The sequence below is a fragment of the Larus michahellis genome, chromosome 10 (assembly GCF_964199755.1).
Source record: "Larus michahellis chromosome 10, bLarMic1.1, whole genome shotgun sequence".
Classification (NCBI taxonomy): Eukaryota; Metazoa; Chordata; class Aves; order Charadriiformes; family Laridae; genus Larus; species Larus michahellis.
This window is the reverse complement of record NC_133905.1, coordinates 1119955-1146746: the sequence shown is the minus strand read 5'-3', so window position 1 is coordinate 1146746 and position 26792 is coordinate 1119955. Positions and strand designations below refer to the sequence as shown.

The following is a 26792-nucleotide window of genomic DNA, read 5'->3' as shown; positions in this document are numbered from 1 at the left end:
TGTTGCCATGTCCCATTTGGTAAGCTCTGCAACTATCGAAACACAAGAAGAAACTATGGACACATGGACAAATAGCATATTACCTGCAGATTTGAAACAGAAGTTTCTGAGCTCCACGAGCAAGGAAAATTCAAGTCTACATAGCATCATAAAAATAAAAGCTCCCATGCTCATATTTCTTGCTTTTTAAACTAAAAGTAGATGAGATCCATTAATTAACCATTTTCAAGTTCTGAGTTCCATGCACGCCCTCACCATTCTACAAAAGCTATTCATTGAAGATGACTTAACTTATAAGCTTTCATTAAAAACTGAACTTAGATCATCATCCAAGACCGTTAATAACAGTGATCTTTAACTGACTAACTGCTATGAGTCTTGGACAAGTGATCGTTGCTATTTCCCAGTATATTCCGTTCATTTTTTCATTTTAATATTTTTCACCACAAACCAGCATCTAGATCTTCTATTTTCTGGAAGCTTTAATTATATTTGTGAAATATAGAAGGATGATGCAACGGGCATCAAGCAATTCTTTGAGTGTGCCACAATCATTGTGCTATCATGATGTGCAGTGGTGACTCTCATACCATACCATATTGATGCAGAAATTGTTTAAAGGCAAGAGCATATTATATGAAAACTGTATGCAACCTATTCGAGAAGTCAAATGTGGGATGTATTCAAAGGTGTGTCGACAGATACAGTGGGGAGCAGCGAAAGGGCACCAGCTATACCGTGGGTTCTGCAGTCTCTACAATAGAGACAAAACGATCCAGAGATGTTTCTCATGGAGTAATGGAGTGATTTTTTTTTTTAATCCTTACTATTATTTCAAATTGTTGATAAAATAGCCTCCCTGTGGTTTTAAAGTTGTAGGCTACTATATGCCTATGATTTTAAAATAATTCATCTGTTTGAAGAGCTGCTCGCAGCAAGTACCTTAGCTGGCCTTGATGTAGCTACCCTTCTTGCTGCTCCACCCCAGCGCCCCCGCGACCTGTTTGACTGATCACCACTGCACTATGCTCACACCACCATGGAAACATGAAGGACTGGTGACTACTTTGAATGACTAAGATTTGATTAAAATGTTTTACCTTTTGAGCCTGAGGGAGCTGGAAAACAACAAAACAGAACAAGCAATCATTATACGTTAAATTAATTTGAACAGCTACTTTAGCTGTTCATAAAAATCACAAACATAGTATAAAACAAATAAGCTAGAGAAATTAGGTTTATATTGCCAATTGCTTCAACTTATTGAGGGCTTATTAACTTAGTTTATTAGTCGACAGCTTCTCTACTAGGTATCAGAAAAGCACCGTGCAATTTGTTAAATACCACGACACTAAGAGAGGGACTGGTTTCTCATCAGATATGGTATCACACTTGAACTGTGAAGTAGTTCCATCTTCCTGTACACAAATATAATTCGACATAAAGATAGTTTTAGTTTTAAAACCAGCCATTCTTGGTTTGAAAACATCTAAACCTACACTTATTATGAATGAAATCAACATTAAGAACAGTTTATGATATTAAAGTAGGAAAGAAAAACAAAACGGTAATAGAGACTTACTGACTGCTTACGCAAACGTATTATCATATATGCATAATAGACAATAATGTATGCATAGGACAATACATTTCTGTACCGTAAACACAAGTATGATTATATGTATATAGATGCAAATAAAAGGTAAGAGTTTATGCATATATGCATTTTTATACCACACAGATGTTCTTAGACATATGAGCCATACCTGGTTGTATGCACAGTATTTACTGTAAGCAACAACGCCTGTGAAAAAGGCACGGGGAGCAGGCAGCAGACTCCATTACACATAAAACACCTTCTTTATCAAGAGGTGAAAAATGGGGTCTGTTTCCACTTTAGGAAAAAGAAAACCCATTGTAGGTAACGGAGAAGAACGCAGAAAAATAAACTATTACAGGCATAATCCAGTTTTCCCTTTTTCTGAATTCTTCTCTTTTTACTTTCGTACTCATAGAAAAATTGACCACACACAGCAATTTAGCCTTGTGCTAAAGCCACCTTCTCAGAAAATACCTTGTTCCAATACGAATTGTTTCTTTACAGGCATCAGCTGAACACAGACACAGGGAGGTGAATCAATACCCAATGCAAAAAAACCCCTTCAAGATTTCTAGTGAGTTTCTGACTGGCCTTTTGTCCTTGCTCTGAATTAAAATAAATAGAAAAAGTAACTCCCATACAGTACTCTGCTAAAAGCTCATCTCCACATTAGCACATGTCGGGAAAGAGAATGGCCACATGATCTCTAATGCACGAACACTGAGAGCAACCAGACAGAATTTCTCTGGTTTCACAACATAAAATGTAACAAATTTCATGGACGGGAGAATTGCTGCAAGTAAAATTCTTTCATCCTAAAACTTGAATGATCCAATAGCAAAATACAAGCAATGATCACATTAAAGTATCATCTATATGTGTTTCTTTAAAAGCCAGTTGTTTAAATAGTTGATTATATAGAACAAAACACAAGGGTTTCTGCAGAAATTGCAGATACTTGATGAACTGTATGAGCTAAATCCTGTGTCAGAGTTTAAAGCGTTACTTGGAGCAGTTTAAAGCTTTTCTGAATGCTTATCTACTTAATAGTCTTTGACTTCGGTAACTACTTTGACTCTGCTAAATGGAAGCTTTTTCTTTTTTTCATTAAAACAAAAGGAAAAAGCTACAACATGAATTTTTAAATTTCCTATCGTGGTACTGAAAATGGTTTTCTCTCTAATAGTTTTTTTTTTTGGAGGGAGAGGTTGTTGGTTTGGGTTTTGTTTTTTTTAATGCCACCTTCTTGCTAAATACACGTAAAAATGACAAGCATCCTTTCATTGGTACCTCAGATGAAGTCAGGTGCAGTAAAGAACGATGTCCAAATTTCCACCTTTGGAATAAATACTAAAGAACTCTACAGTTTGCCCGAGCCCACTACACATAGCAAACTCATACGTGTTGATAATGAGCTGTTTTGTATGCTGTATTCTACACACCAGTACTTCCAGTACAGGCATCCCAGGAAACATACGCAACGTTAGGCACACAAGTATCGTCGCAGAAATACTTACTTCCAGATAACATTCAACCTAAAAGCTTATAGTCCACATAGCGTGGAGACAGGTTCCGTGAGGATGGGGGCGGTGGGGAGGTTGGGTGAGAACATTAAAAACCTGAACACACACAAAAACCCAAACCGCACTTGCATTCACACAAGCAATGCTCTATCGGGGCTTCAAATTTTAGTTGAATCTTTATACAAATATTAGTATTCTTTGATGTTGTTTTTACTACTCGTTTTCAGAACTTGAGTTTACTCCTGATTTGAGCCCACATCCCTTCACATACATACGGTTTGGTCAAGTTTTGCCATGGGAGGGAATTACAGTCAGACAGAACGCAAGCGAGGATTTCCCATTAATAATTACCATACCAACTAGATGCTACACACTCTTGTCTATGAAACTACCCCTATTGCTTCTACTGGGATTATTTTCAAGAGCACATTAATAGGAGTTCCATATTATCCGTTGCTGAATTCAGTTTGTCAATCCCATTTATACCCTTTTATAAAATCTAGACTGTTTCCTGGCTCTGAAATATTAGCGAAGCCTTGATTAAGAACAATAGGGTCAGCGGATGAGATTTACATTCCATTATGCTTTTTCCTGGGCTGGCATTCTTGTCACTTTTCACCTAAGCTTCAAAATCCAGGTTCGCAGTCTTTTCCTTAAAAAAACCAAGCCTGCTCTTTGTTACAGCCAGGCAAATCTTCATTCTGTTGCCGATTCGAAACTTGGCTGTTACAAGATCCTATATGTCAGCAATTCAGTTTAATAATTGCTACAAATTCCTTTGAAATAAACTATGGAGGTTTGCCTGACATTACCCCTTCTGGGAGGCCATAGGAAACAAATAATTTTCCTAACAATAACAGTAATAGTCCTTTGGTCTGACCCTTTATTGCATAGTCTAAAAACTGCCCGTCTCTGTGTAAAACCCAGCGGGTACCTCTGATTCCTGTGGTTCGCTTTATGTGCTGCCAAGAGGCAGTTCTGCAGTAAACTACGGGATCTTTCCCCAGCTCTCAAAAAGCGCTGCGGGTCTTTCTAGGCTCGTTGCACCTATGGTAGACTATGGAGTCTTTATGCAGCTCCAGCCATACCAAAGCACCTCCTGTTCCTATTTGTTTTCCATCCGTCTCTTCCTCCTGCTGGTGGTCGTCTCTAAAGAAGACAGAGATAGGGCACCCATCTGCCTCACTCGTTCCTAGTTCACCAGCTGGGTAACACGTGTTTTGTCAAGAGGACCGTGGCTGAGGCGCGGAGAGGTGGCCTGGCCATCTGCTGTCTGCTGGCCGCTGCAGGGGGGGTGGGGGCAGCCCTCCCAGGGGAAGCCTACCTGCCCTTAGCAAGAAGGGGCTGCTGCCAGGGACAGGAGCCTGCAGACCTGTGAGCACCAGGGGAAACCCCAGAGGATTTTCTGATGTAGAAAAGCGGACTTAGGGATCTTGAAGGAACCATGTAAATTTTGCTGCAACCTAACAAAAATTAACAGACTAAACAGCAAGATGAGAGCATAAGGCCTTGAAGGACACAGTGAAGAAAAGGCAGGGGGATTTGCTTTCAGACTCTTTTAATTTCTCTTTCCCAGAAAACCCAAATTTTCTTTGCCAAACTAATTTTCTTATTCTATTTCGTATTGTAAAAAAATACCTTCAGAGACTGCAAGCCCCCTGAGGTTCACAGTATGCTTGATTCCAATAAGACACGTTGAGAATTCCACATCTAAGTTCAAGTCAACTTGGTGTCCCGTCACACAACGTAACACAGAACAAATAATTGTAGGAGGTTTTTCAATACTGTTATTGCACACAGTGTCACGCTTTCCACATTTGCAAGTAATCTAGGATTGTTTTGAGCCCTTCATGGAAATGTGTTTGGCATTATCAGAAAAAGAAAAATTAGAGACACGACCAACGTAGTAAAACAAAGCAAGACAGGCAAAGGAGTCCAACAACAAGGATTGTATCAGGTGACCGTGAGGCCAACATGCGTGGAACAAATAAAACCATAGACAGATGTCAAATACTGTCTTCAGAAGCAGGAGGCACAGGTTACGGGACCAGTCGTTCTGCTAAGTACTTCGTACCAGACCTCAGAGAAGCCTGTCTCCTTTTAACCTTAACAGAAGAAGTTCATAAAGACTGATTTTGTAAATTACTTCATGATAATTCTGAAACAAAAAGGCCATACAACGCTAAAATATTTATAGCCATTTCAGCAATTTATTCAAAACACGTAGCTGTATGTCCTAGATTTCCAAGAAAGCAAGCCTAGAGGTCTTAAAGGAAAACATACTAGAATTATAAAGTTATCGTTCTTTGGATTAGAATTCAACCTTACGTTTGTTTGAAGAACAGCAAACAAAAAAATCAACCCCGGCAAGACTAAATTATACCAAAAAACCATGATTTCTATTATTAGAGGAAAAAACAATAATAAAAATCGCTATGAAATTAATTTTCAATTTTCTGTTTTTCTAATATTGATTGCATGAAAATTATACTATTTTAATGTATTCATGTTAAAGCATTCAAAAATAAAGAACTAACTCTGCTTTTACACTCACTGATCTGATTTCCACAGCCCTATTCTCCTGCTGGCATTTCAAAGTCTCAGAAAAAGGCAACGCTACTGATTTGATTGTTCCATGATCAAATCCAACACAAATCAACAGAAATTAAAGACAAACGTGCCAGTAAACAATCAACAAGCACGCAGACCGTTTTGATAGTACAGCCATTTCTGCAAATAGTTTCTGGCCTGCACCGAATTTTACATCTATGCATAGCTACGTTTATGGTGGTTTGCAATGTTCAGACTCATTCTGTACGTGTCACATGTACGTATTAGAACTTTTACTTTTCGGAAATACAGTTTCAGGAAAGGTGTGAAATACTGGGGCAAGCATGTAGGTCCTGTACTTCACATCACAGTAAGCAGGAAGATGTCGCACAGATCAGTGAAGCTTCTCAGAAAAGACTGAAGCAAAAAAAGAATAAACACTTATGCGTACGTGTGCCAGGTGCTCTATAACACAGCTTGTCTGCTCCCGGCATCATATAATATAATAAAAGGCAGGAGCAGATAGTGGTTTATTTACGTGTATAAAGAAATGCAAAGCATTTCATACATTGCTAAGCAGCCTTCCACAGCTCTTCCCATGTATGGCAAAAACTTGGGAGAGAATAGAAAGAACATTCAAACTCTCATTTTTTAGCAGAAAATGTAAATTTTCTGCTTTAAAATCTACTTACTCAGTTGCTATAAGAAACAGCATTTAAATATCACAAATTCTGCAATTTTTCTTTTACAATCTATGCACTTATTCTCTACTTCCTAGAACCATGTAAATACTAGAGGCATTATAGATAATTACGTGCATACAGGGAGGAAGGAAAAAACCTCAGCCTCCTACTGGGATCTTCCTGATGGTAAGATTTCAGTATAAATATTAAAAGAGTGACATTAACCTGCCGCTAACTGGACCAATATCTGTAACGAAAATGCACTTGATTTTTCAAGGGATTCAATACCAAATCCTTCTTTGTTCACATAATTGTTTTACTGGGCTACCACGTATTTTGCAGTAACTACAGCAGTCTAGTCACGGACAGACTGTGCACCGCATGCAAAGTATGCCAGTCAGAGGAAATGGAAATGTTGCTATGGAGAAGGGAGTCATAAAATAGAGATAAAAACTACAATTCTAGTTCTCTCTTTAAAAAGAATTCCAAGATGACAGAAAAGAGAGAAGTTAGCTCTTGTGAAATATGCAAAAGAGAAAACACGGGAACCACAAAGGTACCAGACTGGAATTAAGAAATAGCAGAGCACACTAGAAAATTGCACATACATTCCAAACTTTGTAATAAAATGGCTCCACCCTTTGAAGTTTTTACACATGTTCTAAAACACATAACTTTTTTCTAATGTAAATGACGGAATAATCTCTAACGCACCGTCTAGCAATCTTGTTTTTAAAATAAGAATCACTTACACCAAAAAAAATTAAATCTAAATATGCTTCACTTTTCAAATGGTTGACTAATTAAGTCATATCTGTCTGCATCTGCTCTCTGAACTTCGTGTTGAAGTTAACAGAAAAGAAAGCCGTACTCACAGGAGGATTCTTACATTTCACTGCGGGAGTGACCAAGGCTGGAGCACACTGCCCAGAGAGTTCGAGGTGATGCTCCAAACCCAACTGGACGCAGTCCTGGGCAACCTTGCTCCAGCTGATCCCGCCCGAGCACAGGGTTGGACCAGGTGATCTACGGGAGGTCCCCTCCCAGACTGTTATTTTGTGAGTCTGTGGCTGTGATTCGTTTAATTGCATCAACTAACTGTTCTCTCTTTCTAATGAATACAAAATATTTACAGAAAAGATTGTATCTAAATTACCCAGAGTGATTACTTTAAACGTAAGGTTTGGTTAGAAACTTTAGTCGTAAATCATTATTTTTCGAAAAGAATTATGCTAATTTCACAAATAGGCCACGTGAGTAAAGATCAAAGTAGCAGAACTGATTCAGGAAATCAGACGCCCCATGAACAACATTTTGGCCTCATGCATGTGTGTTTAAAGGGAGTGAGTTCTAGTTCCATTATTACATCGATAAAGAAAAAATTGTTAGTGCAAAATAGATGTCCATTGTTAATTCTGCTTACATATGCAAACACATATTATGTATTACTATGTTTAGATTTCCCTATAGAAGTTATTGATATAACTATTCTCTTATCTGTTATATAGTAGATATTTCCTCCCTAATCAAAAACTGTACAAACATTAATGGATGGAATTGGAATATTTTCTAAATATAGACAACTCCAAGTAAAACTAATGGTTATAAGCTATACATCATGTAATACTAAGTGATACAATTTACATTAAAATCTGCACATTTAGTGCTTTTATCTCATACACAAAACACCGAAAATAACAGTTTCTAAAAATGGGATCATCAATATTAGAGTACTGCCAGTAACAGTACTAACAGTAACTTAAGAACAGTCTTTTCAAAATGCTGCTGCTATTTGTTTGTTGGATTGTTAAGGTTTATATTTTAAGGGTGACCTTCTTCAAGTTACGGAGACAACTAGTTCAATTGCACTTCAGCTGTGGACAACAGGAACAAGAGAACCAAACGTGCCTAAGACATTTTCCTTCCAGCACAGAGAAATTTAATGCTGTTTTGTGAGACTGTGAATCATTTTTCTACAAAACCTGTTCTATTGGGTTGTTCTATGGGGGAATACATAAACCAACCTTGCATAAAGGGGGAAAATATTTATTTTAGGGGCTGGTGGTTTTGATAGTCCTTTTTGTATCTCTTCTTTTACTGTGCTTGCTTTTAGCATTAGTTGTTTTGCTAAAGCACCACAAACAGTTTAGAAAGCTCACAATTAAAATCACATACATTTTTATTCGGAAGATGAAAAATTGTTGGAATCCCTGGATACCAAAAAGGTGCAGGTAAGTGGATTAAGAGCTGGATATGGATTGTCAAATGATAACGGTTCTTTTTTCCTGCTGTAGGAACAGAATTTTTCAACTCCAATTTATAAGCAAATTTATCTTAAACGTTTAAATGATAACTTTTCAACGAACTTCTAGACATACAAAGAGAATAACCACAGAAGCCAGAACAGTGTGCAGAAGTGAACTAAGGCAGAAACTGACAAAGAGCTTCTGATCATACCTCTAAAGTCTGGTAAAAAAACCAAACCACCCTCAACACTACACTCCAGGCAACCCTGTACCATTCAACCTTAAGAGCACTGGAGAGGTTTTGCTTTGTATACGACAATAATACAGCGCCCCTTTTGTCTACACGCCCAGGAGAACTGAAAACAATCCACCTACATTCTAGACAACAAGCATTTAGCCTCGATTTACTCATAATATCAAAAGGAAAAGAAATTTCTAAAACTGACCATCGTTACACATAACATGACACTGTAAGATTCTGGTTCTCGTCCATGTGAAATTGCATCACATTATATGGTTAGGCTCTTTCTTTTTATATATCCCTTAGTACATACTCTTTAGCGTTTATTAGCATTTGTACCACCTCTAGGAGAACAGATAGCATCATTTTAATTATTGCTAATGCTAATAATTTCTAAATGAGACATTCTGAAAGACTGTTAGGAAGTCAACAGATAGCAGCATGAGAATCCTTCGCAGAGGAACAGTTCTAGTAACTGCATGGTAGTAAAACAAGAGCTAAAAAAAAGTCATACTTGTATTTCAAAGAAAAAAAAACAAACCAAAAGCAAGGTCTTTGTACTATAAAGTCTTGTTCTGAATTACCAGGAGAGCAAAAGAGGGAAGGGTGGAAGAGAAGGAAGGAAAAAAAAAAAATATCAGCCTCAGAAGATAGGGGCGTATACACATATTCATTTATTCATCTATTCTCGCATAAATGCCCTTTCGCATTTGGAAAAAGGGAAAATTCTTTGACAGCCCTTCTAGAAACAAACATTTCTTAATCACAAATTCTTTTAGGAACCAGACACCCATCCTCTTTCTCCCACAATAAAATCCACACTGGCCTCAACGCAAAACTAAGCAAGAGCCTTACCCAATTATTAGAGTCAATGATCTTGATCTCGGTCTATATTAAATCTTACTTGCTCTACAAATCAATGTAAGACCAACATCTAAAGGTAACCATTTTCTGAGGAGGGATGAAAGTATGAATGTGTAAAGCAAGCCAGAACTTCTTCTAAAACTTAATTGTGTTTGTGATTTTTAGCATGTTACCGTGACTGCATTAAATGGGATTGCACTTCTAAAGCAGATGGATTTTTCGATAGTCTATTTTGTGATCATCCAACGTGCTTTAAAAAGGGAACAGCTATAAGAACGTCTGTAGCTCCATTATGTCGAACCACTCTTTTCTCCATCGTTTTTTCCCAGAGTACCACGTCTTTGGTGTGCCCAGAGTGCGGCTCTCCCAGAAGGGGAGGGTGTAGCAAGACGCTGCTTCCATTCCCTTACCCTCTGTCCCTCTCCCGTACTCTCACAGTCAGTCCATGCCTTTTAGGGGTACAACTTGGAAATCTGAGAACCCTTCCCTCCTTGCTGTAGTCAGTATTCACAACCTAACAGGAGTGAAGGAATTTACCATGATGAAATGTTTTTAGGACCTCGCTTTGAAAGTTTGTATTAAGCAAAATTCATACCAGACGCTCAGTGTAACCTTGTGGAACGTGCATTTAATAAGGAAGAAGACTCTTTTGCTGCCATTTACTGTATTAGGTGTAAACAGCATCATTTCAAGATCAGTAGAGTTTGGACTGTGAACACAAAACAGGCAATGGAGAAACATATTGTAAATTACTTGATGTTTAGCAGTTTCCTGTAGAAGCAAACATTTACTTATTTGCAGGGACGCTATTTACAGGTATGAAGGCAAAACTGACCTATTAAAAGGTTTATACATCATTTTGTGTCAAGGACACAGGGTTAATAATAAAAAGATTTGTATTCCGTATAAAACCTGCCTTGACATCAGTAGACATAACCATTTACAATATTTAATTCAACGTGATTTTCCTTTCCATTATCTTTATGTAAGCTTCTTTTTGTTGCAGCTGTTGATTTGTTAACTTTATGATGAAAACCATGAACCTGTAATTGAAAAATGAAATGTTTGGCTAATGCCAGGACAAAAGCAACGCACTTGCAAAACTACTGTGGAACACTTAACACATAAACATGGGGGAAAAAATAGGGAAATTACGGATCAACTTCAAATGACTGAAGGTCATGGTCCTGAAACAACAGGACCACGAGAATCAGGCATAGGGGAAAAAAATCAGCACTGTGAATCTCTTTAGTAAAACCGTTACACAGAATAAAAGTCATCTATCTGCTCTTGATAACTAGAAGACTAAATTGATCTTGTAAAATCATGAATCTGTGACGCAAAAGATTCTAGGGATGTCAAAGCAAAGAAAAATGGAGCTGGGTTTGGGGAAGGGGAGGTAGAAATTAACTGGACTTCCTCTTTCTTACTTGCTTAGTAAACAAGTCCTTCCAAAATATTTTTAAATCAACTAGGTGTTTCTAATAGTCTGATGCAAAGACTGGAACAAGTACAGGCCTCTAAGTGCTGTAACAAATTACCTTTTACAATTAAAATACTGAATGTTTTTATAGAGACTAACAAACACATTCACAATAATTATCATATTTTATTCTTTTTTTCCCATTAATCACTTCTGAATGAGCAAAACTCTTGGACAAGTTTTGTATTTCGCTAGCACAAAATACCTGGAAGGTTATGGCAGTAACCAATGGCCCAGAACGGCTTTGAAAGGCGCAGTATGCTGGAGGGCACGCCGAGCCAGATACCATCCGCTCCTAAGATTATCTGAGCTAATAAATAGGGGATGCATTCGAAAGGAAGAAAGAAGGCACAACGGTGTTAGCACAATTTCATTCCCTGAGTGGAAGAAATCCACAGATACGGTAATAGATCAAGGGCACTAGAAAGCAGCAGGAAAGGCAGCTTATGCACAACTACTAAATGAAAAGCTTCAAACAGTTTTTCAAAGGGAATCACCTTTTCTCTTGTTTATCAATTTGCCTCTGAAAGGGCAAAACACGATGGATCCATCTTAAGGCACATCTGCAAAAGTTCGGATAAAGCATAAAGAAAAAGAAGGAACAAATGGCATGCAAAAATACTGCATAAAAGCTGCAGTCAGAAACCCAGGAACTGAGCTCAAATAGATGTAGAAATGTACTGTTTCACTTTGTGAGGGAAGGAGGCATACTCCCTAAACGAGAAAAAAATCTCCATAAAAGTTGTGTCTAGGCTTTGTAATAAACACTTGAGAAGCAAATGTCCAACGTGTATTTTGGAAATAAATTACCAAAATGCCAAAATGCTATTCTCTGGTAGCAAGGTGACCATCATGCGTCCCCAGATTAGAAACATGTGCCTTTCAGGTTTGCGTGCACAAGCAAAGCCACTGCTTTTATTAGCTAACAGAGATGTACAATATCAGAAGGCAGGCTTCTCCAATGGTTACAAGCATTATTTTTAAAATATATCGTAAAAAAAAGAATTGTTTAACAAAGCTTAGAAAATACCCCATCATTTAACATTGTGAAATCCCTTACTTGGATAAACCTCTAACCTATCAATATATCCTTTCTCTTTTCTGTAATATTTTTATATCAGTTTGTGGGTAGGTTGGTACCACAGACCTGGATAGTGCTGTCATTGTACGTGATAAAACGGCATTTTCAATGCTGCTCCTTGTTCATTAGCTCTGTTTGGAGGAACAGGTTCTGTCTTCATACTCTCTGATAAGTATGTACCTAACGTATCTCACCCTTCAAGTTTTACACCGAGGTGTTATAGCTATACTTCATTAAAATAGCCACGGAGCATTTTATGGACTCTTCACGCTGCAAGTTGAATTCATCGGGCCCCATAAAGATTCGCTCACTCTGTCAAAAGAGCTACATTTCTCTTGCTTTTTAATTTTGGAAGAAGCTTTCTGTTGTTACTCCGCACAACTTGAAAGTTCAAAGCTTCCTAAAAGCCAATTTGACCTGACGGCCAATAGCTAAGATTCTGATTTGTTGGAAGATCATGAAATTGAGAGCATTTCTAGATGATCTAAGTTATTTTCAAATATTCAGTTTCTCATTATTTGATACAATTCTCGTGAAATCTAGCTCACGGAAGAGGTGTGGCCTGAGGCAAATGTCTTCATCGCTTTCTGCTCTTTTCACCTTATTGCATTATCTGGCAGGTCAAGAAAATGTTACCACTTCTTCACTCCTTCACTATAAGAACTCACAAGAAAAGGTCTCAAAATTCTTTCCGCTATCTCAGAGCTGGAGCTGTTTGCAGACATTAAGGTCATTTTTAGGCATGCTAGAACGTAAAATGTGATAAACCCACTATTTTGTGGTTGGCTACACAGCAAAAATTTAGTGTACATGAAAAATCTGATTATTGCAAAATCAGTTTTCACTGTATCTCCATTTGCTTAAACACAAAAGGGACAAGGTGAAGGACGGAAGAAAAATTAAACTTTTCTTTCTTATGAAGGCAACTTGCTGTTCATTGTAACTCCTGAATTTTTGAGGCTTTAAGGCTTTAATCCAAGAAAGAAAATGTTAGAATTATTCCATCAGCCAGCAGAAGTATAATCCAAGCCCCTTAAACTGAGATCCAATACAATGAATCTGTCTTCTGTTTTACATCAGTATAACTCCAGGTACAGAAATGGAGATACTTCTGATTTACTGCAGAGTAAATTAAAGAAGAAGAATAATCAACAAATGTAACCCATATGGAATGCAAGTATATAGCTGACTTAGGTAGTTTACTTTTTTTTTGTTTTGACAGTTTATTAGGTATTAGTATACTGTTTCTAATGCGTATTTTCTTTTAGCATTTCCGTGCCACTAAATAAACACTATCATTAAAAAAAAAAGTTACGTAAAAGATGACCTTAAACGGAATGGCCCTGTAGGCTCCTTGTGTCAACACTCAGTACAGAGTCCTTAGGAATTTTAACAGTTTACCTAGAACTAGGCAACGTAAACTAATATTTAGGGTGAGTACATTTTCCTCCCAAAAAATCTGACATCGGTGCAGGTAAAACGGCTCTTAAGAATTCCAGACAAAACACTTCAAAGTGTTCTAAGCCTTCTCCTGCCGATACTGATGTTGCTGAAGATCATGCATTTACTGACTGGTGAGGTCATCCTTCAACTGATCATTAAAGGAAATGCTTGCTTGGAAAGATCTGACCTGACAAAATACAACGGCGTGGACAAAGGTCAAATGCCTTGCTGTCACGCAGCAAGAACATCAGTTGGAAACATCCTATCATTCCTTGCACATTAAAGTGTATTTCTGAATAATTTCTCCAGAAATTGCTAACTTCGAAGTAAATATTAGTCATAATGACTGTGATAAGCATGAAGTTTAATGTGTATACTGCATTGTATGCAGGACTGAGTGGGTATGTGCAATCTCCTCATTATACGAAAAGGAGAGCTATAAATAACAACTTCAACATCTGCAGAATAATAGACAAGAGAGAAGATAATTTCCTTTATTCTCTCTTCTTCTTTTCCTTTTTGCACTGAATTCTGCCACTGCCGCAAAGCTCGAATGGCACCAATAATTTAATAAGTCTTTCTTATTATTTCAGGTTTTTACTCCAGCAGTGCAGATAGTGTATTTCATCTTCACCGCCCTCCTTCTTCCACAAAGTCAAAGAATGATATATAGGAGATCAAAGGATGGGATTGTACTAAATTCATTGCTTTCCCACATTATCATTTACCCTAAAAAAAAAAATCTGTTATGTGAAAACTAAAGACAAAAATAGACAGTAAAAGGTAATACATCTGACAAAATAGCTCCAATTTCCTTATAATTAACTCAATTTCACTCGGAGTGGAGGCAATAAGATCAAAGACAGAGAGTTATCAGCTGTGAGCGTCTTTAGTTATTTTCACTAAGAATAGCTATATTCTCCTAAATGTTGGATTCACCATAGCGTATAGAGATCTAGAAACAAATTCTCCCTCTAGCTAGTGACTTGTCACCTTTTGATTTTTTTTTTCTGTGTCACAACAAAACCAGAAAACTCCCTGTGGAACAAGCTGGAAATGCAAAGCATTTTCTGTCCCCTCACCTAAAGGCACTGTATGTCACTGGCAGGCGGCAGCTGGAAATGGTCCCAGGCTGCTCTATCTCTAGTGCGCAGGTGTCCGCAGATGAGAGCAATACCCTTTTGCCATGAATACGCCTGTTAATCAAATTCAACAGCAGAGAAATTCTCTGTAATTTGTATATAGTAGCTGGTGGGAGAACATCCAGCAGGCAAAACCTACAGACATTTGGAATTCTATGGATTCTTTTTCACATACAGCCAATCAGTTTTCATGTGAGAAGAAACTGGAATTTGGCGCAAAGCAATCACGTCACAAGACACACCGTGCTTACAGCAAAAGCAGCAAAGAAAAGCTTAACAATTCACAACAAAGTCCTAACATAGTATCATTGCACTTGACAGCTCTCAAAACAGCAAAGCGTGTTCCTTTAACATTCAAAACTTACTGTATTTTACGATTTACAAAATTTAATCACAGAATGTGTTTTGTGAATGTAACCGCTTTGAAACACTATTAGACCTTTAAATACTGGATTGCCCAAATACTCCCATGAAATTAAGTTTCCCCAAACACAAGCAAGGGCTCCGTGCTTCCTAAGACCTGGACAAAGAACACTTGTGTGGGAGCCCTGCAGAAGTGGACACTACAATTTGAAAGACTTGAACCTGCATTTGTGTGTGTTTTCACGCACTGCCCTTCATCCTTGAGATCTCATAGACCGATAAGTGCTTCTTGCGTTGACCTATACTGTCTTGCTGTGTCCTTACACTCTCTGCCCTTTCTAAGCAACTGCTGATTTTTACCTATTACTTTGAATGTAAGCTACATGAGGAAGCTATCATTATTTAATCCTGTCATCATACATCATCTACCATAGTAGGACTTTAGTGGTTTATTAAAATTTGCAGGTCTTGATAATATCGGCAATGGTCAGTGACAAAATCGGAGTTGAAGTCAGTGACGTGAAGAAGGGGAAAATCCGCATTACACTGGTCAACACAACCTAAAATAAGAGTGACCTTAGAAAAGAGTAAAAGATAGCGTGGATAGTCACGGCATCTTGTAGGAAAGGAAATGGCAACAGAAGAGCACTACTGAGAATTACAGTGTAAAAGAAACTGGGTTATTTGTTGAAAAAAATCATGATCAAATATGACAAAGTTTGTAAAAAAGTAATTTAGTTTAAATATCAGAACACGTAAATGAAGAGGTGGAAGAATGTTAGATGTCAAAGCACTTGAACATGGTAAAACTTCCCTGTTCTCATTTGAGACCATTTAAAATCAAAAAGTAAATAGCACTAAAATATTCCTTTAGCTATCACATTCTGAGAATATTTCAAAAAGAGGTGAGTCTTTACTCTGTTTAAAGCAATGTTTCTGCGGGAACTACTCTGATTTGAAAGCAGATATTGAATCTCTCTGTGCTCCAGTGATGAAAGATGAATAGAAACCAAGGTCAAACTGTAGTTACCCTACCATATAAAATACTAGAAAAGAGAATTAATATATAGCTAAACCCAAGATGTAACACTGCTCTGATTTCCGTTCTATGGTTTAACATAACGCTTGCCTTATTTGCACCACACTGGGAGCAGAGCTGCGTAAGACCTAGCTTTGCCGTGGCATTACAGCTGCACGCTGATGTCTCAGGAAGAAGATAAAAATAAGTTCTATATCAAAGCCTCCAAGTGCAAAGAACTGTAAAATGCATTTAAAGAAATCAACTGCATATCTCAAAGTCTGAAAAAGTACAATTTGCATTCTGCATTTCTCATGTAAATGGACGCTAGGAAAAATAATTATAATAGTAATCCGTTTCAATGGAAATAAAGTACTGTAATATTTATAGTCTGTGCCAGAGTTATAATGACTGTGGGGCGAGAAGTGAAGTGTCTCAGCATGTTCCACATGTTTTTAACACTGTTTCTAAAGGCTCTGGAGGCTATTAAATTTAATGAACCCATCTGCTATGAAATAGAGGTCCAAACATAATCAGTTTTCTCAGTGCCATATAATACAGATGGCATTCCATGTTCCACATCCCCAGCAGGAAATTTTATGTTCCTCTTTAAGTGCAGGACTTTTGTTTTTGTTTTTGTTTTTGATGTTTTAAACATCTTTTTGATGTATCGCATATAGCATTTTATAGTGTAAATACCGAATACAGTGATACACATGGAAAGTGTTAATTCATTAAAATAAATATTGCTATTTCCTGACAACATTTTTTCTAGTGACTTTGACAACTAGCAATTAGCTCTCTGTAGTAATATTCTTTGCTTAATGCAATCACTGAAAATTGCCCTAACAGCATAAGTTCCAGCGCTAGCAGTGGAGTAAAGCAAACATGTAATTTATCAAATGAAGCAGTTTACTTCAAAAGCTGAAAGGTACACGTACGCACACATACGTGTGCAGAGGTGCTATCTGTGCTTATGCACGTCCTTATTCGTATATGCTGTCTTTGCGTGGAACAATACACAAATCATTCTTATTTAAAGTATCCATATTCCCATTAGGTCGTTATGGACTTTATTTTACTTCGCACACCCCAATTTTCATTTCAGGGGCCTCGATTTGTGTGTTTTATTGGGGGACGCTGCACCACGACTCTTGTACTGGTGCGCAAGCGAGGGCTCTAAGCTCCAATTTAAGCGGCACAGCACTCTGTGCACTGATTAGCACCCTGCTGTCTAACATAAGTAAATCAGATGTGCATTTTCTAACAAAAAAGAACAACATCCATTGTTATTTTGAGCTGCATCTGAAAGATAATGACAGTGCATTAATTCTATTCAGTTGAGAGATTTATTCATTGACGAACTTGAGCACTCACTATGTTATGGCAGTTGACACAGATCTTACTGAATTTGAAACAGTTAATGTTGTTAATGGTAATTCATTTATTCTAGATCCAGCAGTAAAACAAACAGATTAGAACTGTTTAGGAGAAAACGAGAATACTTAATTATGGCGACTGGAACTTTTGGGCCACAGAGCTCATAAAAGTCATGGCTCAAAGGTTTGTTTTATCGGACTGTCAGTGAAGATTTCCACAGACAGCCCACTAATCATCAGCATAAAGGGACGTTGCACCTACGTATAAATGTGTGCATGATCTTTCTTTACTGTGTGCACAAGTAGCTGCATTGATCCCCACTGTTAATGTTTCAAGCACTGCCCCAGATCTGCAAGATCCCAGTGCAAATACAGCAGACCAAAACTGCTGGACCAGATGCTCTGCAACTTCAAACTGCAATCATGCTCTTATAGAAGCTTCAGAAAAGATTCAATGGTCAGAACTATTATATTTTTCCAGGAAAATTAATCCAGACTGAAGTGCTGATAAGAAGGCATTCCCTGGGCTCCTTTCTACTTTTTCTCCCATATCAGAGTCTTCAAAAGACCACTATAGATCTGCAGGAGACAAAGCAGAGCTTGAAGAATCTCATTTTAAGAACAAACCTACCTGATGGAAGGGCTGATATCTACGCCTGGGATTTTCCTTCCCTAACCCAATTCATTCAAATGTCAAAGCAAGAAAAGGAAGTTCTCACGGGAACCTGAGAGTCCGTCAGCAGTGATGACATTCTCTGATAAAGAGCTGTAAATTACTAGAGGTTAAGAGATGCTGGCCACAAAGGGAGGGTTAGAGCATGTAACCAAGTCCAAAGTGGGACTGGAGAAAAAGCAACACAGATTTCTAGTTTTAAAACATTAAAAAAAAATAAAAATTACTGCCTGTGTGTAAATTTTCTTTTCACAGCTGCTGGTTAATGACATTTCCTGCCATTCAGTTCTGCAGTGATTACCAGTATTTACTTGCTGTAGACATACAGGAGCATTCTGAATACTCCGATGCCTTTTAATGCATACCAGTACTCCAATCTAGAAGTTAGTTTTGAAATAGAGGCCCAGGGATCCTTCTACTGAGATAAAAATGCTAATTACAGCCCCTTATTATAATAGCACAATTAGCTTGTGCCACCAGAAGTATTTGAAGATATCTCTGGGAATACAAGTTAGTGGAAACTGGGTACTATTTAATTTTTGTTACTTCATAAAAGCTCCTCTGTGCATTGAACACAAAGAAAACTCTGTGAATGGAAGAAGCACTAAACAGCATTTTTATGCCTCACCAGAAACTCCTGGATGGAAAAAATGCCAGCATAATAGCTCTCGGTCTGTAGGACTTTCTGTTATATCTCTGTACATTACACATCCGACTTCCCGTACAGAGCTTCCCTTGCTTTTCTGGGACTGGCTGAGAATTCAGCCTCTGACAAAGAACTGTATCCCAGGACCTAAATTTCCATATTTAAAACATTTGGATTTTGATGTGACAGCTATCTGAGAAGCGTAAGCTTCCTACACTTCCTACTGAATTTCTGCAAAGAAGCTGAACCAGAGTAAAAAGTATGCCTATGTGGTATTTGATTTTATTTTTTTTAAGGAAGATGATGAATAAATTGAAAATTTTTGATCATATATGTAATAATGTAATTGTAACATCCATCATAAGCATTTTAGAAATACTTTGCCCAAGTTTTAGCTCAGTGGAGCTACCTCAATTTACCGCCCCCATGAAGGGAAGCGGGGTTCTTGGAGAGGTGCCTTACTAGCACACGATCAGCCTCTTGGTCAGAAAATATTTCCAAATCATCCCTGCTTCAAAAAATGAAATAAAAGAGGGTTATCATTTATATTTTTTCAACAGCAATTGTAGAATTGAACTAGAATCCACAATTTGTCTACGAGAAGGTAGAGATAATGCAAATGAAGAATCGACATACAGTACTTTAACACTGAAGAACAGTAGAAAAAGTAAAAACTACTCAACATTGATATTACGATGAATCATGACCTGTAATGACTTAGAATGCTTTTTTTTTTCAAATTAACTCTTAAATTCTGAAGCATCGGACAGTCGTCTCAAAATATTAAATTAAATAATAATTTGCTCTTTTTATGCAACAGAATCCTCCAATTGGAAACTGAACAGAGCCAACACGGTACCATATGCCTGAATCTGCTCACGGCTTGAAACTAATAGCCTGAAGGAGATGAACTCAACGGTGCAATGAGATCCAGAGAAGATGTTCAGGTACACTTACGAGAACCAAATTTCACCAGGAAGAGTCAACAAAGGTCCAAGTAGGTCAAACTATATGCCCCAATAAACAAATTCTCAATCACAAGCTTTTAGACAGTGGGAACTCAGGAGCCAGTCCAGTCTTTTTTCTTTATTTCCTGCAGCAAAAAGCAATGTTTCTCTACATTCCAGATGTTACCATAAGAATGAGTTAAGGTTAAAGTCAAAGTTCAGTGCTTTATAGATGATTACGCACAATCACAAAAAGACCACCTCTATACATTACTTGAATATTCTGACGCCCAGGCAATTTTCCTTTTCCCCCCAATATATTCACTTGCATTGACTTGCTGTAGATCCACAATATGCTTGAAATCATCCACCACTTTTAAATTTTTCCCTCCCTGAAATACTTTTGTCCTTTTAGAATTCTTTTCTACTCAGGAAAGAGCACCTTTGCAAGCTTTCAATTAGAAATCCAACTCTGGTTTTAGGCACCTATTAAAGTGTTTTATTTTCTGAAGCATTATGTACTTGCAGGCCTTACTGACGCTGACGCAGTGACATCAGATCCAAATGTGAGCTACTTTGGAGGCAGAGAAGTTATGTTGAGGCTGAGGAAGTGCTGTCCAGACCTCACCATCTGAGGCCCACTGTACACATGCCCCATCTGCAACCACCTAACCCTTACAGCACCTCGAGGCTATACAGCTGAATGTGAACATGGAGCAAGACAACCCCTTTTCCTATTAGACTCCACAGTCAACTCTTGACATCCCCAACACCCTTCTCCACAGAATTGCACAGATCCAAAAAAGCCTACCCACTTGCAGTGCGTACCAAACTGCTGACTAGAGAAGTACAAATGGAAGAGAGACCAAGCCTAGGGAAAGGTGTGGACCTTGGGATCAGAGGACTTTGAATCAGAAGACTAGACACTGGCTGGCATATGTCACATACTTCAATCCCAACATTTTAGCCTGAAGTATTGGCAGCACTTAAGCTCCTAGCCTATTACAGGACTAACTGCTGTGAAGCCGACTTTAGAATTAGCCCAAGATAAGCCTGCAAAGACTACTTCTCAAGTGAATGACTAAACCAAGCACAATGAGCCCAGTTCTCCACAAATCTAAGTTCAAATGATTTCAGAAGTCTGAAGTTTCTCTGAGAGTCAGGGACAACTCGTAAGATTACATCACTCCTATGTCAAAAGGCCTTTTTTGGAAAGAAACGAGGGCTTGAGTCACTGATTATAACATTTCCGACATGAAATCCTGGGTTTAAGGGAAGAAACACAAAGAATTTTCTGATGGAGGATAACTAAAACTGACCCTAGGAGCTGGCTGATTACCTCTTCATGAAGGCAGGAAACACCGGGGAGAGATCAAAGCCTAGGGCCAGAAAAAAGGAAGCCAGTTCAGTTGCCTGCAAAGCGAGGAGTCACCCAGAGAGGCCTAGTGTCAGTTGTTTTATAATCCCTTCAGCTATCAGAGGTGCGATCCCGACAGTGTCAAAGGCAACACAGACCCGACATACGTACAGATTCCTCCATGTTACATTTTCTGCATATGGTATCTTGCCAGGAATTTACAGTTCTATAAATGCTGTACTTTTTTCCTAACAGTAAGTGAAGCACCTGAGAATGTCAAAGCTAGGCTGAAAAGGCAGCTGTACGAACACTTTGCAGACATCCTCTTACAGGAAAGATGAAGAGACGCAGGAATTAGATGCCTTGTTTTAGTAGCGAAATTCTTCTGGGAATATTCCTAAATGGTATCAAACACTTACATGATCTAACTTCTGGCTTTCACAGATGACTTTGTCCTGGACAAATACTGGATGAGAACAGTCTGGGGCATCAGGGGAAACGTTTTGTATCCTGAGACGATTCCTGTCCAGCTTCTTTCTGTCTGGATCCTAGTATGTTCCAGCCTAATGTTGCTTGCTCAGAAAGAGCACAGCTGGCCAATCAGCCTTGATGGTGAGAAGGGAACGGGGAAGTATACTCCATGCTGTTAGGGCACAGTGACACTGATTACAACCATGCATATACAGCCCCGAGAATCAAGCCATGGCTGTTGAGACCCAGCTGGGTGATAAGAACATTTAAGCTGTCTGGAAATACACTACTATTTGTAACCTGGCAAGGTCCAAGCAGCAGCCATGGAGGAGCAGGGACACAAACCGTCTGTGAAAATCAACAAGTTATGGGATCAAGAGGATTATTTAGATGGCACTTCCAATGCCAAGACACTAGCGATGGCCAGGGAATCTGTCCCTGAAAAGAGCACTCAGGCAGCTTTAGCTAAGGCACAAGCACATCTGGTTTCTTACAAGGTTCCCTTCATCGCTATTTCCAGAGTTTTGCATGTGACTGCCCTAATTTATCCTGTTCCTTTGTCTATGAGGTTTTTTGAGGGAGGAGGATGGAGGAGGGACAAGAAAGGTAGTTTGCAACTAAGCAGACCACAGTATTCTATTTTTAAATCTTTTCTTACAGCACACAACCCATTGGGATCCTGGGTGGAGTTTTCAGACACTTAATAATACGTGTGTGCATGTGAGTATGTATATGAGTGTGTGTGTATATACATGTATATATCCATACATATACGTGCGTGTGCGTGTATAGTGACATTAATTAGCCTTAGCCAAGAGAGTGAGAAAAGAAGACAAAGAGAACCTGGAAGTATTTTATTTTGATTGCGGTAAAACAGCTTTTGTTTGGATTTAAACAGCTCCTTTATTCAAGAATGTAGCAGCTCCATTGTTTTTTTATTTTCCTGTTTTCTCAAGATTCCTTCTCTACGCTCCCTCTAGTGTTCTTAAGTTCACTTGCATTTACTCACCCCTGCTGTATTCATTAGCATTTCACACAACATTAAGTGGCTCGTTTTCCTTAGCCTTTCCATAACCTGTGAGAGAATCACTGGAAGTTAGACTAACTTTTCTGAATATTTTTCTCCCTGCAATGGTTGAGAAAATACAGATTAATGGACAAAAGAGAGAGTAAAGTGTAAAATTAATTCTGAAACGGCGGTTTGTACTTTGTTGGTAGGTTAAGGGGAGGACTTGGTGTTGAGAAAGGAGAAAGATTTTGTTTGCAGCACTTTCAATGCAAGATTCATAGGCAAAGCTCAAGGAGCCGAGTTGCACTTAAGTACCACTTACACCGTACCTCCCGCTACTTGCTCTTAGCAAATACACAAACTCCCTTCAACGTATACACACGCTGATTACTTCAAGCATGTAAAAGCAAGAAGTGAATAAGAACTAGGTCTTCCTAGTCATCTCCCCTGTTCACGGGATACCCTGACGGGACAGCGGTAACAGGTAGCTTCTGTCTGTCTCATCCTTATGTTTCAACAAAAGAAAGAGAATAAAGGGGAGACTGGATTAACATGGTCTTTAAAAAAAGGAAACAGAGGTAAGTAAATTCGCTCCAAAGCAATATTTCCAACCAACTTTTTGTTTCTCCTTCGTAACTGCAGTTTTAGTATTTATTTACATTACCCTGGCCAAAACTGAAGAATAGAAAAGACCTAAGCAACTGTGAAAATGAAGCAAAATTCTATTCCCAGAGTGGGTTTTTCTTCCTAGAATATTTTTATATTGATTTAAAATGAAACCTTCTAGAAGCATTACAGACTCAAAGCAAAACAAACAAACAAAAAACCCCAAAATATCAAGATGGTGAGATTCTCCTACCTTGCCCCATCTTCATGAATGTAAAAATTTAAAACAAAAAGAAAGAAAGCTTACCCATTAATCTGTGATCTCCTATTAATTCTATTGAATGCTTGGCCTCACTTGTACTAGTGACAGATATCTGCTACAAACTCTTGTTTACAGATAATATACAAACTAAAACGTTTTAATTGGATCAAAAGAAACGTAAGAAAAAGAAAACAGATAAAAAGCTATTTCAGACCAACCCCTGAAAATGAACAACCTTTATCTGCAAATCTGATGATTTACCACGAATGACAGAGAAGTATGATGGCTGCTCAGTCACTGCATCCTGGAGAGTTCTGTTTCAACTCTACATGCTTCTCAAGGATGTAAAATTAAAATTGGACGTTTATGACAATTTTGTTTGCATATCACCCATTCAAACCACTTTAAAAGGAGAATCCTCTCATTTTTCTTCCCCAAGACATCACAGTTGTCCCTTAGATGTTGACCCACCTTTATATACAAAAAATATCGATTCTTGTCAGTCTATGCTTTTATATGGACATATTCACAGACATGTTTTAAAATATGGTTACTCAATCTAATAAATTTCTGTTCAATCCCCACTTTTAATTAATGAAAGAAATGTACATTTGGAGGTCATAAATTTTTAAAATTATGCTGTTACTCATGTTTGTTTCAGTATTTCCTATGTAATTTACAACATATAATATATGCTATATATAACATATCTGCTGAAGTTCATTAATCTTGAATTATTTACTTGTAACATGCAGATAGCAAGTCCTGATTCTTACACTGAATTGAGACACTCCATCAACTGAAAGCAGATGAACAACTAGCGTTTCTACCCGCAACACTTCTGCTCCTAATTCCTCATTATATGCAGTAAGCCTATATTAAATGTTTATCATGCAGACTTACTGTGCTGTCAATATATGCTTCAGTCCACACTACATCGTGCTCTTGGTCAATAACTTTTGGTCGGCTAAGAACATGGAGATATTCCATGACATTCTCTTGAACATCAGCTAAGGTAGAGATCTGCGTAAAAAACCCTGTGAAAACACACAGTTCCAAGTTATGAGCCAAACAGAACAAATTAGGGAAGACTGCAACAAGGAGTATGATGTGGTTCGTGTCTGTTATGTTTTCTGCCTGTTCATTTCCAAAGAAGAAATGCAAAGAAGGAACGTGTCATAAGAAGCAGCCTCAAACAGTAACAATCGATGAAAACTGCGAAACTTTTGCCAATCTTGAAGGACTGGGTTCCCAATATTGCCACGAACCACTGCACTGCCTGTCCTCAACTCTCTGTTTCCAGAAAATGTTTGTTGTTTAATGGAAAGGAAGTTTGGGGTTGTGGGTTTTCTTAAATGCTGCATGCTTCAAAAGTTAAAACTGGTATTAACCTTGCTCAACAATGCCTCATCCAGTTTGTCCAGTTTCAAGAAACATTAGAGATTAGAACTACAGTAACAAAAGAGTAGATGCATATGCTCTAAAAAGCCCACGCTTACCGAACGTGACTAAACATCAGATAACAGCAATATGTAATTTACAAATGGCAGGTCACAGAAAACAGAGACTAAAACTAGAATTGCTTGGCTTAGTGACCACAGCTTTGTTAATCCTTTAAAACATCTCCTACAACTCGGCAGCTCTGAGCGCAGCAGAGGCCACCGCGATTTGAGCTGTCACCACTTCCTTGTCAGTGCTTAGATGTCAAGTATCTTTATACACCACAAACTTGGCATCTGGAGCCACATCATGCAAGGGTGACAAAGGACTGACAAATTTCAAGGCTACAGCTTTATCAGGCCTTATTTAAATGCATCGCTTCCCCTTCATATACTTTCCTTTTCTTTAATGAGCAAAGACCAATATGGAATTTTCATGGAAGAGGCCTTGGTACAATTTTAGTCTCTTGACAAGATCACAACTTCTGCGGAGTTGGAATATTAAGCTTCAGCAGAAAACATGGCAGCTGCAAAAAACTTTGGAGCTGTGTTTATTGCCAATTTTGGCAAGATCGCAAGGGTGCTCTGTAGCCTGATTCAATACACCTGCTAATAATTCCTGTAGTACAAACTGGATGTTTACACACACATTTCATCTATGCATGAATTAAGACACAGTGTAAGAACAGACTTTAGAGCAGACATCTACAAAATGAAACAAGTCACAGTAGTACCTTAATGCATATTTTCAACTTAATAAGAAAAAGGGGGGGTTTGCAAAACTAACGTTATTATACTATGATCTCAAATGTTCCTAGTGTCATATATATACTGTTAAAATATTCAATATTCTGCTTGAAGAATTTTATTTATTTGATTTTTTTTGTTTTTTTTTTTTTTTTTTTTTTTTGCTGTTAAGTCCAGTATTGCATGAGAATGTTAACTATTACATATGCTACCAAGGTTTAACTCTTGCTTCAAAACAGGGCTATTTTTTCTCTAAGGTTCTGGAAGCTTTTTCAGTAAAATGACTGACAGAAGTTTAATTAGGAGATCTGTACTTGAGAAAGCAGAATTCTATGTATACGTTAAAAAAAACCAAGAAAATTATCTGTGTGAATTTTCAGGCATTATTTTATATGCCTGAATATAAAATTTCATTTATATTTAATATATATAAATATATTTTATATTGTTGTATAACAACAAAGTATGTATTTCTTGACGTCCTACTTGCAAACCGTATCTCTACACTGCACAATAGAGAAAACAGTTTTTAGCCTGATTTCCTAAGACTAAATGAGTAAGTCTGAATCAATTGCATATAAACTTAGCAAAGAAATAAAGGTCTCAAAGACAACTGAAAATTTGCGTCTACCCCGAGGCTGGAAGAAGTGACATTGAGCAACCTGCCTGGAAATACCCAGATGGTAAGTCCGCACAGGTATGTGGGCAGGCGAGTCGCTGCGGGCCGGCCACGCACAGCTCCTTGCGCGATGAGTACGACAGCTAAAACAGTCAAGGTTATCAAGTGGAAGAAACAGGGTGTGAAAAAAATTCTATTTTAATCATATCTACGATTCACAGATTTATTCATATATCAGGCTGTAACAGATGAAAAGGTGAAAGAAAGTGTTTTAGAGACTTCATTCCTTTTAATCAGGTTGCTTCAAATAACTGAGTTCAGTGAGATGTAAAAATCGCTGCTAAAGAGATGTAAAAGACAAGACTTAGACGAAGATGGTGTCAGAAGACACAACCATGTG

The 26792-nt window shown here is 38.0% G+C and overlaps 1 protein-coding gene across 10 annotated transcripts in view; it reads right to left on the bottom strand.

The window, feature by feature from the left end:
- CACNA2D3 (calcium voltage-gated channel auxiliary subunit alpha2delta 3) overlaps positions 1 to 26792 on the bottom strand; it is a 551700-nt gene that overhangs the window by 135547 nt on the left and 389361 nt on the right. For 7 of the 10 annotated variants that reach the window (XR_012589415.1, XR_012589414.1, XM_074603368.1 and 4 more), the window contains 2 exons: positions 24491 to 24624; positions 1101 to 1118 (listed from right to left, as the gene is read on the bottom strand). Coding sequence is in view for 8 of the 10 variants with exons in the window: in XM_074603368.1 (XP_074459469.1) it covers positions 1101 to 1118; positions 24491 to 24624 (152 nt within the window). In the remaining 2 variants the exon portion in view is untranslated. The remainder of the gene's footprint in view (positions 1 to 1100; positions 1119 to 24490; positions 24625 to 26792) is intronic. The other 3 variants (XM_074603371.1, XM_074603367.1, XM_074603366.1) reach the window with 1 other exon arrangement.